Source organism: Cladosporium halotolerans (genome assembly GCF_011745625.1).
Source record: "Cladosporium halotolerans strain TM138-S3 chromosome Unknown Sca7, whole genome shotgun sequence".
NCBI classification, from domain to species: Eukaryota; Fungi; Ascomycota; class Dothideomycetes; order Cladosporiales; family Cladosporiaceae; genus Cladosporium; species Cladosporium halotolerans.
In genome coordinates this window covers 157,554-169,664 of record NW_027191458.1, presented here as the reverse complement: position 1 = coordinate 169,664, position 12,111 = coordinate 157,554, and the positions used below count along the sequence as shown (strand labels likewise).

At 54.6% G+C, this 12,111-nt stretch overlaps 4 protein-coding genes across 4 annotated transcripts; 2 read left to right on the top strand and 2 right to left on the bottom strand.

Annotated features, from left to right (window-relative positions):
* Window positions 1-65: 65 nt before the first annotated feature.
* hxb (Molybdenum cofactor sulfurase) lies at window positions 66-2,447 on the bottom strand (the record flags this gene model as incomplete). Its single annotated transcript, XM_069371410.1, has 1 exon — window positions 66-2,447. The coding sequence occupies one exon, from the start codon at window positions 2,445-2,447 to the stop codon at window positions 66-68; it is 2,382 nt and encodes a 793-aa protein (XP_069231412.1).
* A 1,125-nt stretch (window positions 2,448-3,572) lies between these two features.
* WHR41_02803 (uncharacterized protein) lies at window positions 3,573-5,873 on the top strand (the record flags this gene model as incomplete). Its single annotated transcript, XM_069371409.1, has 3 exons — window positions 3,573-4,562; window positions 4,611-5,564; window positions 5,624-5,873. 3 exons carry the CDS (start codon window positions 3,573-3,575, stop codon window positions 5,786-5,788), a joined length of 2,109 nt encoding a protein of 702 aa, XP_069231419.1. The 3' UTR covers window positions 5,789-5,873.
* Window positions 5,874-6,148: 275 nt separating this feature from the next.
* Window positions 6,149-8,479, top strand: WHR41_02802 (uncharacterized protein). The gene is made up of 2 exons (XM_069371408.1): window positions 6,149-6,249; window positions 6,310-8,479. Exons 1-2 carry the CDS (start codon window positions 6,174-6,176, stop codon window positions 7,935-7,937), a joined length of 1,704 nt encoding a protein of 567 aa, XP_069231418.1. The 5' UTR covers window positions 6,149-6,173; the 3' UTR covers window positions 7,938-8,479.
* Window positions 7,927-11,913, bottom strand: WHR41_02801 (uncharacterized protein; the record flags this gene model as incomplete). The annotated part of the gene is made up of 2 exons (XM_069371407.1): window positions 7,927-8,254; window positions 8,311-11,913. The coding sequence occupies 2 exons, from the start codon at window positions 11,911-11,913 to the stop codon at window positions 8,144-8,146; spliced, it is 3,714 nt and encodes a 1,237-aa protein (XP_069231417.1). The 3' UTR covers window positions 7,927-8,143.
* Between the last annotated feature and the right edge of the window lie 198 nt (window positions 11,914-12,111).

Sequence of the window (12,111 nt, the reverse complement as noted above, 5' to 3'; positions counted from 1 at the left end):
GGCATGTAAACATCAGGCACCCACGTGCAGGGACTGTTGGTAAGACGATTAAATTGGGGTCATATCTACTGGTTTTCGATGATCTCCTTCCTCTGCGTCTCAACAGCATCGCCTACGCAAATCGTCGGCCACCCGCCCACGCTTCTGCGGTCAGCCAACGCGGTATGCACGCCAAACAAGATCCTGCCACCAAATCGTCTCGTCTTCGCCAGCGTGACGAACGGCTCTTCACTCTTCTCCGAACTCTCTTGATCAACACACAACATCTGACACCGCCTGCAGCCACCGAGGAACTCAAATTTTGGCCCGTCAGGGCCGCCGACTTGCATACACTCCCACTCGTCTTCCGCCCAGGGTCGCTCTTGGCCGGGAGCAAGGTGTGAGCTCTCTGCTAGCACGATGTTGGCTCGGAAGACGGCGGGATGCGCTGCTTTGCCTCCTTTAGCTTTGATTTGTTCGTTGAGGCGATTGAGTGATGATCGGTTGATTGTCAGGATTGGTGATTCGTTGCTCAGCAGTATTGGATGCGGAATGCCGGGCTGTCGATTTGATGGCATCAAATGCGATTTGCTATGTCGGCCAATAGATGTAGCATCGTGAGAGCTCGGGAACCTGGCTAATGTGCATGGCACACCTACCGCGTTCGTGAGGAAGGTTGCAATGGCGTCGCAAGTGTACAGCCGAGCCTGGACGGTGTCACCGCACACGTTCGTGCTGCCTTCTCTCAACTTTTCGCATGCGAAGTATGAAGGATCAAGCGAGAGCGGTACGCTGATTTGCTCTGCGCTTCCTACTCTTCGGATGTGCAACCTGCCAGCTTTGAAGTCCAGGTGTGGCCTGATCAACGCCATGCGCGGGTGCTTCTTTTGACTGAGAGCAGCGCCAGTGCCTTGGTGTACGATGCACCACTCACGATCCCAAGCTAGGCCTTCCCGACGTACTTCCCACTGTGCCCCGTACGGAATCTGCCAGCCCGCGCAGCTTTTGACAGGATACACAGTGAGACTCTCTATCCGCAGGCGACTCGATACGACTGGGCACAAATTCTGCATTGGTGAGTCTGCTCTTGACGTTGACACCAGCGGATCAATGAAGAATTCGCTCACGAAGGACAGAAATCGTGTCACGTCGGACACTGTGCTCATCGCACCAAGACTGACACGAATCATTCCAGTGGGCTTCCCATTCATGATATCGTTTTCGGTTCCGCAGCGCTGGCCAGCGGAGAAATTCTCTTTCATCTCCCATGGTGCCAAGCCTAGCGACGTAGCTACTCCTCCAGGATTGCATAGGCCGCCGGTTCGGAATTGTATTTGCTTGACTGATGCAAGCTTCTCCACTTCGGTGTTACTGATCCATTCGTCCCGGCTGTTGCGTAGATTGAAGGCCAAGACCGGACCATGACTGCTGTCGGGGCTTCTGTAGATAGTGGATACTTGCTTGCCATTCCCATGCCTCATGGCGGACAAGCCCTCATGCAATTGCCGAGCTAGCATCGCCGTATGTCGCGCAACGCGTTCCATAGATCCAAAAAGCTCCGAATGTATATGCATGGCAGCCTTGAGTGCAAGAATGCTATGGATCGGAAGCGTGCCATCTTCAAGCTGCTCGTGCACGGCTCCAGCCTTCCTCGCGTGCCATTGTTCTTTGAGAGTCACAACCAAATCAACGGTACCACCACCGAAATAGCTACGCTTTGAAAAGATGTCGGCAGCATCTTTCCGTACGAGAAGCGCGCCGAGATCGGGGAACCCAAAGATCTTATACAAGCTCACAGTCACAAAGTCTGGTGACGATTCAATGTGACGGAGGTCTAGTGGTGAGGTCGACACGTAGGAAGCTGCATCCAGTAAGGTATATGTCCGCTTCTCTCCAGATTGTCGTAGTGCAGTAGTCCATTGCATCGGCAGTCGTCGGCCGTTCATATTTGACTGTGCCGGATATGCGAACAGCTTCACCATCGTGGAGGAGTCCTCTTCGCTGGGTTCAATCCAGCGATTAACCTCAGCATCCGATTCGAAGCACCTGTGCTCTCTCGCCAGCTGTCGAACACCCACTAAGCTGGTGTGTGAATCGGCATGGTATCCATACCAAAACCCCCCCTCTTGCTCCCTGAACGCCTCGGCGACCAATTTGATAGCAGCGGTGGCATTGGCGGTGAAGACCAGATCGTATTGCTCAGAAGCCGCTCCAAAAAATTGCAGAAGCCGCAAACGGACATCCTCCACCAGCTGCGTCGAATGCTGACTTGACTGTGAAGCGGAGTGGGGGTTTCCAAACAGATTGCCCATCATGTCGGCGTGGAATCGGTCCATAAGAGCTTTGCTGTACAGCGTAGTGCCGGCATGGTCCAAATAAGTCTTCTGTCCAAGCATCGGGTATTGCGTCTTCCTCATCTCCTCAATGTACGCATTGTACTCAATTGGGTCGTCCGGTATGTCCGCCATGATAGGCGAGCGTGCCTGTTTCCTTGCTTTTTCAACCGAACTCGTCTGATACCGGTCGCAGAGCTGAATGCGTCAGGTAAGTGTCCATGGAGTGAAGTGTGCGGCCGCAGTTGCTCGGCATATTCTAGAACAGCGACGTGAAGATCAGGTGGCTCGCGATGGTCATTATCTTGGTCGTCGGCGGGCGCCGACGATGCGAGATGGCCAGATCTGGGGAAAGTGGAGCTGTGGGGTCGCCTGCGATTGATAGCGCTAGGTATGATCGCCTCTCCCTTTCTCTCTCTTCTCTATGATGAGATGTCAACAAGTTTGAAGGCGAACAGTGAACCTCGTCATGGAGTTAATATGGTGTCAAGAGCTTTTGATGAATTTCTAAGTCTTGAATTCGCTGAAAATGGGGCAATATGGCCGCCTGCTTTCTGTCCAGAGATGGACACACGAGAGTGTCCACTGCCTCCAACTACCGCTTGGTCAATCTCACACCCATACTGGTGAGGATAGATCCAGGCCTTGGAAGAAGTCGCGGTGCTGTCAGGTGGCACACAGCAAGCCTCTCGCAGGAATTCCTACAACGAGAGACGCGGGCTTCGGCAATATCGAAGGAGGGTTTTGCCACTTCATTGGCTCCAATGCTGAACACCCATGCACCTCATCCTTGTCAAACTGTATGGCCAGGTAACAATCCAATATTTGACAGCATGGCAAGGACGGAAAATTGCTGAAAATGGCATCACCACTGACAGCTGACGCTAATAAAACTTGAGAACAGCCGCACCCGGCTAAATGGCAACTACCGTTGTGGACCAACTCCCCCATACGACCACGCAGAGTCACGCCGTGCTTCCCGGTTTTGCCTGCACGGTCGAATGGAGCACCGAATGGAGTACCCCAGAACAAGGCAGGCTTAATGATCCCGTCTGTGGGTTTAATCTAGTAGACCGCGTGTGGACCGCGTGGGGAGGAGTCTTTGCTCGGTGAATCGGGAAGAACGAACTTAAACGGTTGATTGAAGCATCGGGAATCATGACCCACAAAGCATATCAATACCCTCACGTCCCCTCATGGTTCGCAGTATTGTTTTCATCGATCATCGTCTTCTCCCTACACCGTGCGGAACCTGAAGACATGGGCCCGACGACAAGAGCTGCTGCTGCTGCAGCATTACTTCTTAGCTCAACTGTGGTTGCAGCACCAGCAGTCAGCAATTCTGGGACGTCTATGACACTGATCTACCAGAACAACCTCAACACTACTGACGATGTCAACCACATTGGTGCCATTGTGCTGGATCCCATGATGCCAGAGGCTGGAGCCAAAGCATGTGCCGCTATTGGAGAGACACTACTGACGCAGATGTCCATTGAGAGCCACAGCGATGACTTCCTGCACTCCCTGGCCTACTTGAGCTTTGCAGGTCACCAAAGCCACAAGCAGCAGTACCTTATCCAGAATGGGGCCTTGACCGTGGGCGAATTCGACAAAAAGCTCAACTTTGCAAAGGTTCAAAGCCGCAACAAGAAACTCCCAGTCCTTTGCACGCAATCTAGCAATGCAAACACCGCCGTCACTTCAAACGCCACAGCTTCTAACCAGCTCACCGTCTCCTCTGGTGGTAACAAATACGTCGGCTTCCGTAACCAGAAATCTTTCCGCTTTAACGGTATCCCTTACGCGAAACCACCAGCTCGCTTCGAATACTCGACTCTTTACGACGGCACTGGCGAGACCATTCAGGCCACTAAGTACGGATCAGACTGCGTGCAAGTTGGCCGCACCACAGGTGGCGAGCAATGCCTTTTCTTGAACATCCAAACTCCGTATCTGCCCAAGGCTGGATCAAAGAAAGACCTGAGACCTGTCCTCTTCTCGATTCACGGTGGTGGATTCACGGGCGGAGATGGTGGTCCGACTAGTGGTGAAGATTCTGGCAACTTTGCCTCGCGGGAAGACATTGTCGGTGTTGAGATCAACTATCGCTTGTCGACCCTGGGCTTTCTCGCGATCCCAGGTACTGATATCAAGGGCAACTTTGGTATCGGCGACCAAATTGTGGCGCTAGAGTGGGTGAAGAAGAACATTGCACAGTTTGGTGGCGACCCGAACCGTGTTACTATCGTAAGTGATGTCCGCATCGCTCTTGAGACCAATCTAATGAAATAGCAGATTGGTGGAAGCGCTGGTGCAGGTTCCGTTCGCACCTTGCTGGGATCTCCTCGAGTCATCAACCAGAAACTTATTGCGGGAGCTATCCCGCAATCTAACTTGGGTGGCGGCAGGACTCTTGGTCTTGACGGCGACTATGGTACCACTTACAGCTCTTACTACACCGTCAACGAGTCTTATGCAGTTGCCGGTCAGCAAATCTTCCGTGGCCTTGGTTGCAACCAGACATCGCTTGACGCGCAGATTGAGTGTCTCAAGGATGTTCCTGCTCAAACAATCCAGAACTACGCGACTGTCGCAAGATACGTCGTCCAGGATGGCACCATCGTCAACACCCCACAGCTCATTGTTTCAGAGCGTAACAGCAGCACTGCTCACGTCCCGGTCATGTTCGGAACTACCACTGACGACGGTGCCTCTTTCTCCAACTTCCCTCCAGCGAACATCTCCGACCTATCCGAGGGCATTCAAGCCAGTCTTGGTATCACTGCAGAATACGCTCAACTCACCATTGACAGCGGCCTGTTCCCCTTCTACGACACCGGCAACCTTACCCTCGACGCATTCAACGTCAGCCAGCGCATCGCCACGGACAAAACCTTCCGCTGCATTGACGAGGCAACTGTCTACGCCGGTGCAAAGAGTCGCGCTTTCGACAAGGCATACTACTACAACCTCGACCGCACCTATGGAGGTTATGACCCGAACAATCTGGGTGCTTCCGGTCTCGCATCCGGGCCTGTCACTGCCGGCTTCCCCAATGGCAACCCGAACCTGCCCTACTTCCGCCTCCATGGTGCAGACGTAGGCTTTACCTACGGAAACCAGCAGCCGTTGCGGGACGCCAATGACTTGAAGACATCCCAGCTTATGTCGGGATACATCGCGGCCTTCACGCGGACAGGTGACCCGAACCCGCCTATGAGATATCTCGAGGTGCGAGGATACAATGATGTGAGTTGCCGTAACCTTTGAGCCCGATGTGTCTCCATTACTAACGTCTGATGTAATAGATGATCGAGGGTGTTCGTCGATCGGGTCCATGGTTGCCGGTGCGCGACCGCAATGGTCCTGCGAAGAATCTCGACTGGCCTGCGAAGACTATTCAGTTCCCTGACTTGAAGCAGTGCACTTTCCTCAACTACACAATCTCGTACTACCTCGATGGTGGCATGTAGAGGAACGGAAATTGGTTAGATCAATCGAAGTCTGTACGCACGTAGATCGCCATGAACGTAGCAACAGTATGATCTTCTACCATGATTAGTGTCGACATGATTAGATATACGCGATCTCCATTTGATGGAGCAGCTCTCTTCATGGACGTAAAATAACCGAGTATTTGCTGGGAACCTAACCGAGACGCTTGTTGGATCGATCGACGAGCTGAGCGTACCTCGGCCGCTTGTTAACCCCTCACGCCTACACTGAAGGTATAAGGAAGCTTCCGATCCCGAACCTAACAAGGACATATTGCAGCTGCGCGAAGCCGAAGATTAAAACAATTCTAGATTGCTCAATAAAATAGACCTGTCTCCAACCAAACGAAGGATCGCATTAACTATGGAGAAGATATATTGTAATGCGACGCAGCCAGACGTCGATCTACCAAACTTGGACCTGTTGACTTTCTTGTTCGGTATTGGATTCACCAAATTGACCGAATGAAGTGCTCTGATCTGACCAGTGAACATTCTAGATTCACCATACTCAATTTCCCAGGAAGATGCGATCCTCCACCAGGATGCAGCAAATCCGGACAACAGCATCACCAAATCCCAACTTCGAGACCTCGTCCAGCGCATTGCCCACGGACTTCGCAACTCATATGGTATCGGTGCCAATGGGCCGAACACCGACGTAATCACAGTGATATCATATGGCCAAATCATGGTGCCAGCCGCCTTCTTCGGTGTCATAGCAGCCGGCGGCGTCTACTCTGCAGCCAGCCCCAGCTCAACAGTCTCCGAACTTGCTCGTCAGATCAGCATCGGAGGCAGCAACCTAGTCATCTGCGGCGAAGAGCACATCGACGTCACAAAGAAGGCAGCACAGCAATGCAACATATCCCTCGACCGCGTCCTCGTCCTCTCATCGTCTCGAGCCCACAAACTCGAAAGCCTAGGCAGCGGCGTTAACGCCATCTCCGCCTCCCGCCTCCCCTGGCACCAAATCACCGATCCAAAGGCCCTCAAGGAAAGCCTGATCACCATCCTCTGGTCCTCAGGCACCACTGGCCTCCCCAAAGGCGTCATGCTCTCGCACACCAACCTCGTGGCCGAGACGTACATCACCGCGCTCTCCGTCCGCTCCTGGGCCGAGGCCGAGATGGCGAAGGGTACTTTCGCGCCGACAGAGTACCGCACGCTTGCGCACTTGCCCATCTCGCACATCGCCGGCTTGTTCGGCTACCTCTGCGCTCCAATCTACGCCGGCGGCACCGTCGTCTGGATGAGGCGGTATCGCTGGGCGGATCTCTTGAAGTATCTGAAGCAGTACCGCATTACGGCTTTTTACACTGTGCCGAGCATCTGGCTGCGCATTGCGAAGAGTAAGGAGGTCACTGATCATTTCCAGTACGTGGAGGGGGCGGCGACGGGCGCCGCGCCTATGGATGGCGTGCTGCAGACGGCTGCTTCGGGGCGTTTGCGAGGCGCTGGCTCGGATCAGAGAGTGAGTGTGGGGCAGACGTGGGGACTGAGTGAGACGACGGGCGCGGTGACGGCTGTGCCGAAAGGCGAGACTGACGTGAGTGGGAGTATTGGTGGCGTCTTGCCCGGTGTTGAGCTGAGGCTGGTGGACGAGGAGTTCCGGGATGTGGAAGGTGAGGGAAACGAGGGCGAGCTGATCGTGCGGAGCCCATTGGTGACGAACGGGTATTTCAAGAATGAGGAGGCGACCAAAGCGACTTTCAAAGATGGCTGGTTCCTGACTGGCGATATTGCTGTCCGAAGGGATGGCAGATTCTTCGTTGTTGATCGGAAGAAGGAGCTTCTGAAGTACAAGGGTCTCCAGATTGCTCCCGCTGAGCTCGAGAACTTGCTTTTTTCACACCCGGGTATCAAAGAAGCTGCCGTGATTGGCGTACCCGCTCCCGATGACCCAGGCACCGATTTGCCCCGAGCGTACGTCGTGCCGGTTGAACCTGGCAAGCTGAGCGAAGACGAGGTGAAAGATTTCGTCAAGGGGAGACTGGCAGAGTACAAGCAGCTGAGGGGTGGTGTTGCATTTGTTGATGAGATACCGAAGAGTGCCATTGGAAAGTTGCTTCGGCGCGAGTTGAGGGAGAGAGCAAAGAAAGAGCTGGGCAGAGTCGCAAAGCTGTGATGTCTCTTCGTTCGGGTATCAACAGATCTCGCCTATGATGCATTTTACGCTACAAATCTTTTGCTGAAGCGATGCCCTTGTATTACCATGTAACCGCTGAAACGCTATGCTCAGGTGAAAAGGCGGGTCGTGCGACAAAAGAATCGGAAAGAAGAACACCAAAGCAATTCATTAACCGACGCCTCACTGACGCTTTATCATCCGCATTACACTTCCGTCTCAACACCAGGCTCCCTGGTGTGGTGCTTGAACAAGTTCGCGACTTTATCTTGCGCACGCTCCCCCTTGTTAAACGCCCAGCGAGCTGTTCGAGGAATCTGTCGAGAAATGCGTTAGTACTAAGCGCAATGACGAGGGACACAACCTCACTTACCCTGAACTGCATCACTCCGCGATGTCGCCTGTGCTCGACCTTCTGATCACGGCGACGCTCGCGGTAGCGCTCCATCGTGCTCTTCGAATCTCTCTTCTCCTCCGAGTGCCCGTTTCGAGATCCGGCCTCGTCAGCTTCGTGATCGCCTGACTCGTCATCAGTCGAAGAATCACCCTCATCCTTCGCCTCTCCTGACTCGGCATCACTCTCGTCCTGCACAACCCCGGCTTTCTCGCCAGCCTCATCGCGCTCCAGATTGTCCCTCGCCGTCTCGAGGACTTCCATGACGTTCTGGAGATGAGGGTCCCTTTTCGCCCAGCTCGAGTGGGCATCGCCCAACCCACTCCAGAACGCAACCTTCATCTTCACGGTCCCGATCTTCTCGCCACACTCGTCCAGCGAGCACGCGATGGCGCGCGCGAAATCGCCTTTCCACACCGGCAGCTCTATCTCTCGCACTTCCTCGTCCGGCAAGTCGCGCAGCCACAGCACGGCAAACGCCGCGTTGTTGCCGCCGACCAGCTTCTTGTCGCGAAAGCGGATCGACAAGCAGCTGGCGTAGCGCTGCTGGACAGCGAGGCGGTGCGAGCGGCCATTGCTCGATTTCCAACCGGCGAAGTCTTTCGTCGGGTACATTTTGGCCGAGGTCAGGTTTGTGCGCAGCTTGAGGCGCAGGTCGCCGAAGCCCTCGGGGAGGTTGGACGCGTGCATTTCTGGTTTCACTTCGAGCGTGCCTAGTTCCCAGCCGAGAGCTTCGGGAGGAGCCTGCAGCTGGATGCTGCGCCAGACCATCGAGATGCGGACGCGGCCGTAGCCGACGCCGCCGGCGAGAGGGTAGAAGCCGTTCACCTGCGAGCGTTCTTTGAAGACTTCAGCCAGAGGGAGATGCACGATGCCTAGGAGGGGATCATCTTCGTGGACACGCGAGTCGCGTACGGCAACGTGTACTTCAGCATTTTGCCAGTCGCCGATGAAGCGTTCCGTGCCTGCGTTGAAGAAAGGCTTAGCATTTTGGGGTTTGGTGCGGGTCTTGAAGACCTTGCGGTGGTTGATGATGACGTTGCAGTAGGCGCTGGGCAATGAGTCGCCAGTCTCTTGCTCTTCGTCGTTGAAATCGTGGCTGCTTGTTTCTTTAGAAAGTTTTTCCAGCTCAAGACCTGTGATTTGGTGGACTTGAATGCTGAAAATGCCACTTGGGTATCCTTCTGGCGGTGGCGCAGAAATGATCATGTTGTCCTGTCGGGACTTAAGCTCCTGGGCTTTCTGCTGCTCCAGCTCCCTCTCGTCACTCTCGTCCCCACCGTCCTTGATTTGAGCCTCACGCAGCATCCTCTCGCTGACCTCGTCGACACGGTCTTTGAGCTGCTCCATGGTCCGAACGTCTGGATCAAATGTCTGCTGCTGCAGCTGGCAATCCTGAATGCGAGTCTTGGAGAAATACCCAACATTCCACTCGAGCTTACCAGGCATATCTTGACCTTTCTTCAACGCGCGGAAGCCGTCGCAGCGCTTATGCATCCTGCCATTTGTTTGCTCGTTTTTCATAAGGTTTTTCAAGTCAACTTCGATCCTTCCAAGATCGTCATCTGCTGTGAAGCGGTCGGAGTCCCAAAGTTGCACGCGCAGTCGCTCATCAACGTTGAGTTCCTCGGGCGTGACCAACATGTATGCTGTCTCGAGCCAGACTGGTGACATTTCATTCATCAGCAGCCTGGTGCTCCACAGCGCCTTGCCGAATTTGGCCCACCCGACGGAAACGTACGGGTCTGCGCTGCCGTCTTTGAGCAGAGGGATCCCAGCGTCGCCGCACTTGAAGTCGTAGCCACGAACGATAGTAACCACGAGCACGCCACGGGAGATTGTGTCCTTCTTGAAGTCGTCGCCGGCAAGCATGTCTTTCAGATCCAGAGTCAAGCTCTTCGGTGCGACGTACTCGGCCATTGCGGCGTCGACGGACGATTGAACGAATTGACTGATGAGAGGGACGTCCATGATGTTCAAGCCATGTTTCGACAAAGGCTGACAGCTGAGCTGGACTTTGGGCTGACCGAGGAAAGTCGTTGTGCACAGAGCGAAAAATGGCGGGTCGGGAGTGAGCTGTAACCTCATCCGCATCGTACCAACGACACCTTTGAGATCGACCCAGATGGGAAGCTTGATGTTGCCAGGCAAATAGAAAGCCAGGTACAAATGCATGTCCTTCATGCGACTCGCGACTGACTTCTTGTCTGTCCTGGCTCGGTAGGCGAAAGCAACCTCGAGATTGACGAAGTCGCCGTCTTCAGCCTCCATACCTTCAGCAACAGCTTGTGCTTGCTCTTTGCCGCTTTCTTCTTTGCGTTTGTGCTCATCTTCGGGCCCTGCGTCCTCTACCTGGCCCTCGCCAGACACTTTTCGATCGTTGTGGCCACCGTCAGTCGCCTCTTTCAACTTGCCCTTTTCGTCAACGGATCTCGCGGCGGCGGCAGTTGGAAGCCAGCGAACACCCAAAATGCGCAAAGGCTCGCTTCCCTGTCCGATATCGTCGACGCTGACCATGCGCACAAGTTTCGGCAGCGAAGCCTGCATGACATCCTCTAGCGTGTCTCCCAGACTGACAAAAAGATCGGGGTTGACTAGAGGCCAGACAGATCCCAGGAGCGAGTTCAGCCACCGAACACTCTCTGCATCGTGTCGAGAACTGTCCGCTTCCAACTTGGTTTTCTCAGCGTCCCAGACCTCGTCGTCCCAGACGCTCTTGATTCGCTTTGACATCCAGTCTCGCACTCCGGCAACCGAGGCCCACACACCGCCGATCGCAACAAGACCGAGGAAGGTCCAAGTGATTGCGCTTCGTGTCCACGAGTGATCCCGGCTCGCTAACATCTTCTCGAAGACCAATACCAAAAATACCACAAATCCCATTCCAATCAACCCAATCGTCACACCCTTCTTCTCAATATCCTCCAAATCCTTCCTAAGCTCCGTAAACTTCGGCGGCGGGAACTTTTCGTTCATCTCCATCTGTCCCCTCCGCATGCGATCCATCTCTTTTCGCAACTCATCGTCCGATTTCGACTTCCCCAAAAGACCCGTCGACGTCTCCGGCGTGCTGCCGTGCGGCGGATCGTTCTCGCTGATCTCTTCGAGCGCCTCGTCCGTGAAATCGAAGATCCGCACAGGCAAGTGTGTGACTGGGTCTGTAACCTCGCGCTCCATGCGCTCCTGCTTGTGCTTGTTCTTGCTCTTCATCCGGGCCTTGGGATCCATTGACTGGGGATCCACTTGCGAGGTGTCCTGCGGCATCTCCGCGCCGGTGTACGCTTGCTCTCCTGCATCTTCTGTCGAACCATTGCGGTCCTTGTCGTTGAGGTGGCCATCTTGCTGTTGCGATTGCTCGTCTTGTCGACCCGTCTTGTCATCGTTCCTGTGCCAGTATTGCCGCGCCGTCTCTTTCCTAGACAGAAGCTCGCCGTCGTCTTCCCGCTCTTCCTGGATGTCTCCAGCCTGGGCTCGCCGTGCTTCTTTCTCCTCGCGGTACTTTTGGATCGTAGGAATTGTGCTCTTTGGCGTGTATGGTCCGTGGAAGTGTCGGCGATCTTCCACGTCGTCGCGGCCCGACATGGAGGGCGGTCTTTTGTGTCAATGGCCGAGCGAGGTGGTGCAAACGGCCGGAGCACTCAAGAACGCTCGACGGGAAGGCTTCCGGCAGAGAGGACTCCACTTGCTGAATTAGACTAGACAGTACAGTTGCATGCAAAGCTTTGGACCCAAGCAATTGGGATCTGGAGTTGCCAAGTGAGAGTCACCGCACGATGTGCC

Coding starts and splice junctions, on each gene's coding strand:
- WHR41_02802 (XM_069371408.1), top strand. CDS start 6,174: ATGGAGAAGATATATTGTAATGCGACGCAGCCAGACGTCGATCTACCA. Junction 6,250..6,309: donor CCTGTTGACTTTCTTGTTCG/GTATTGGATTCA, acceptor TGAACATTCTAG/ATTCACCATACTCAATTTCC.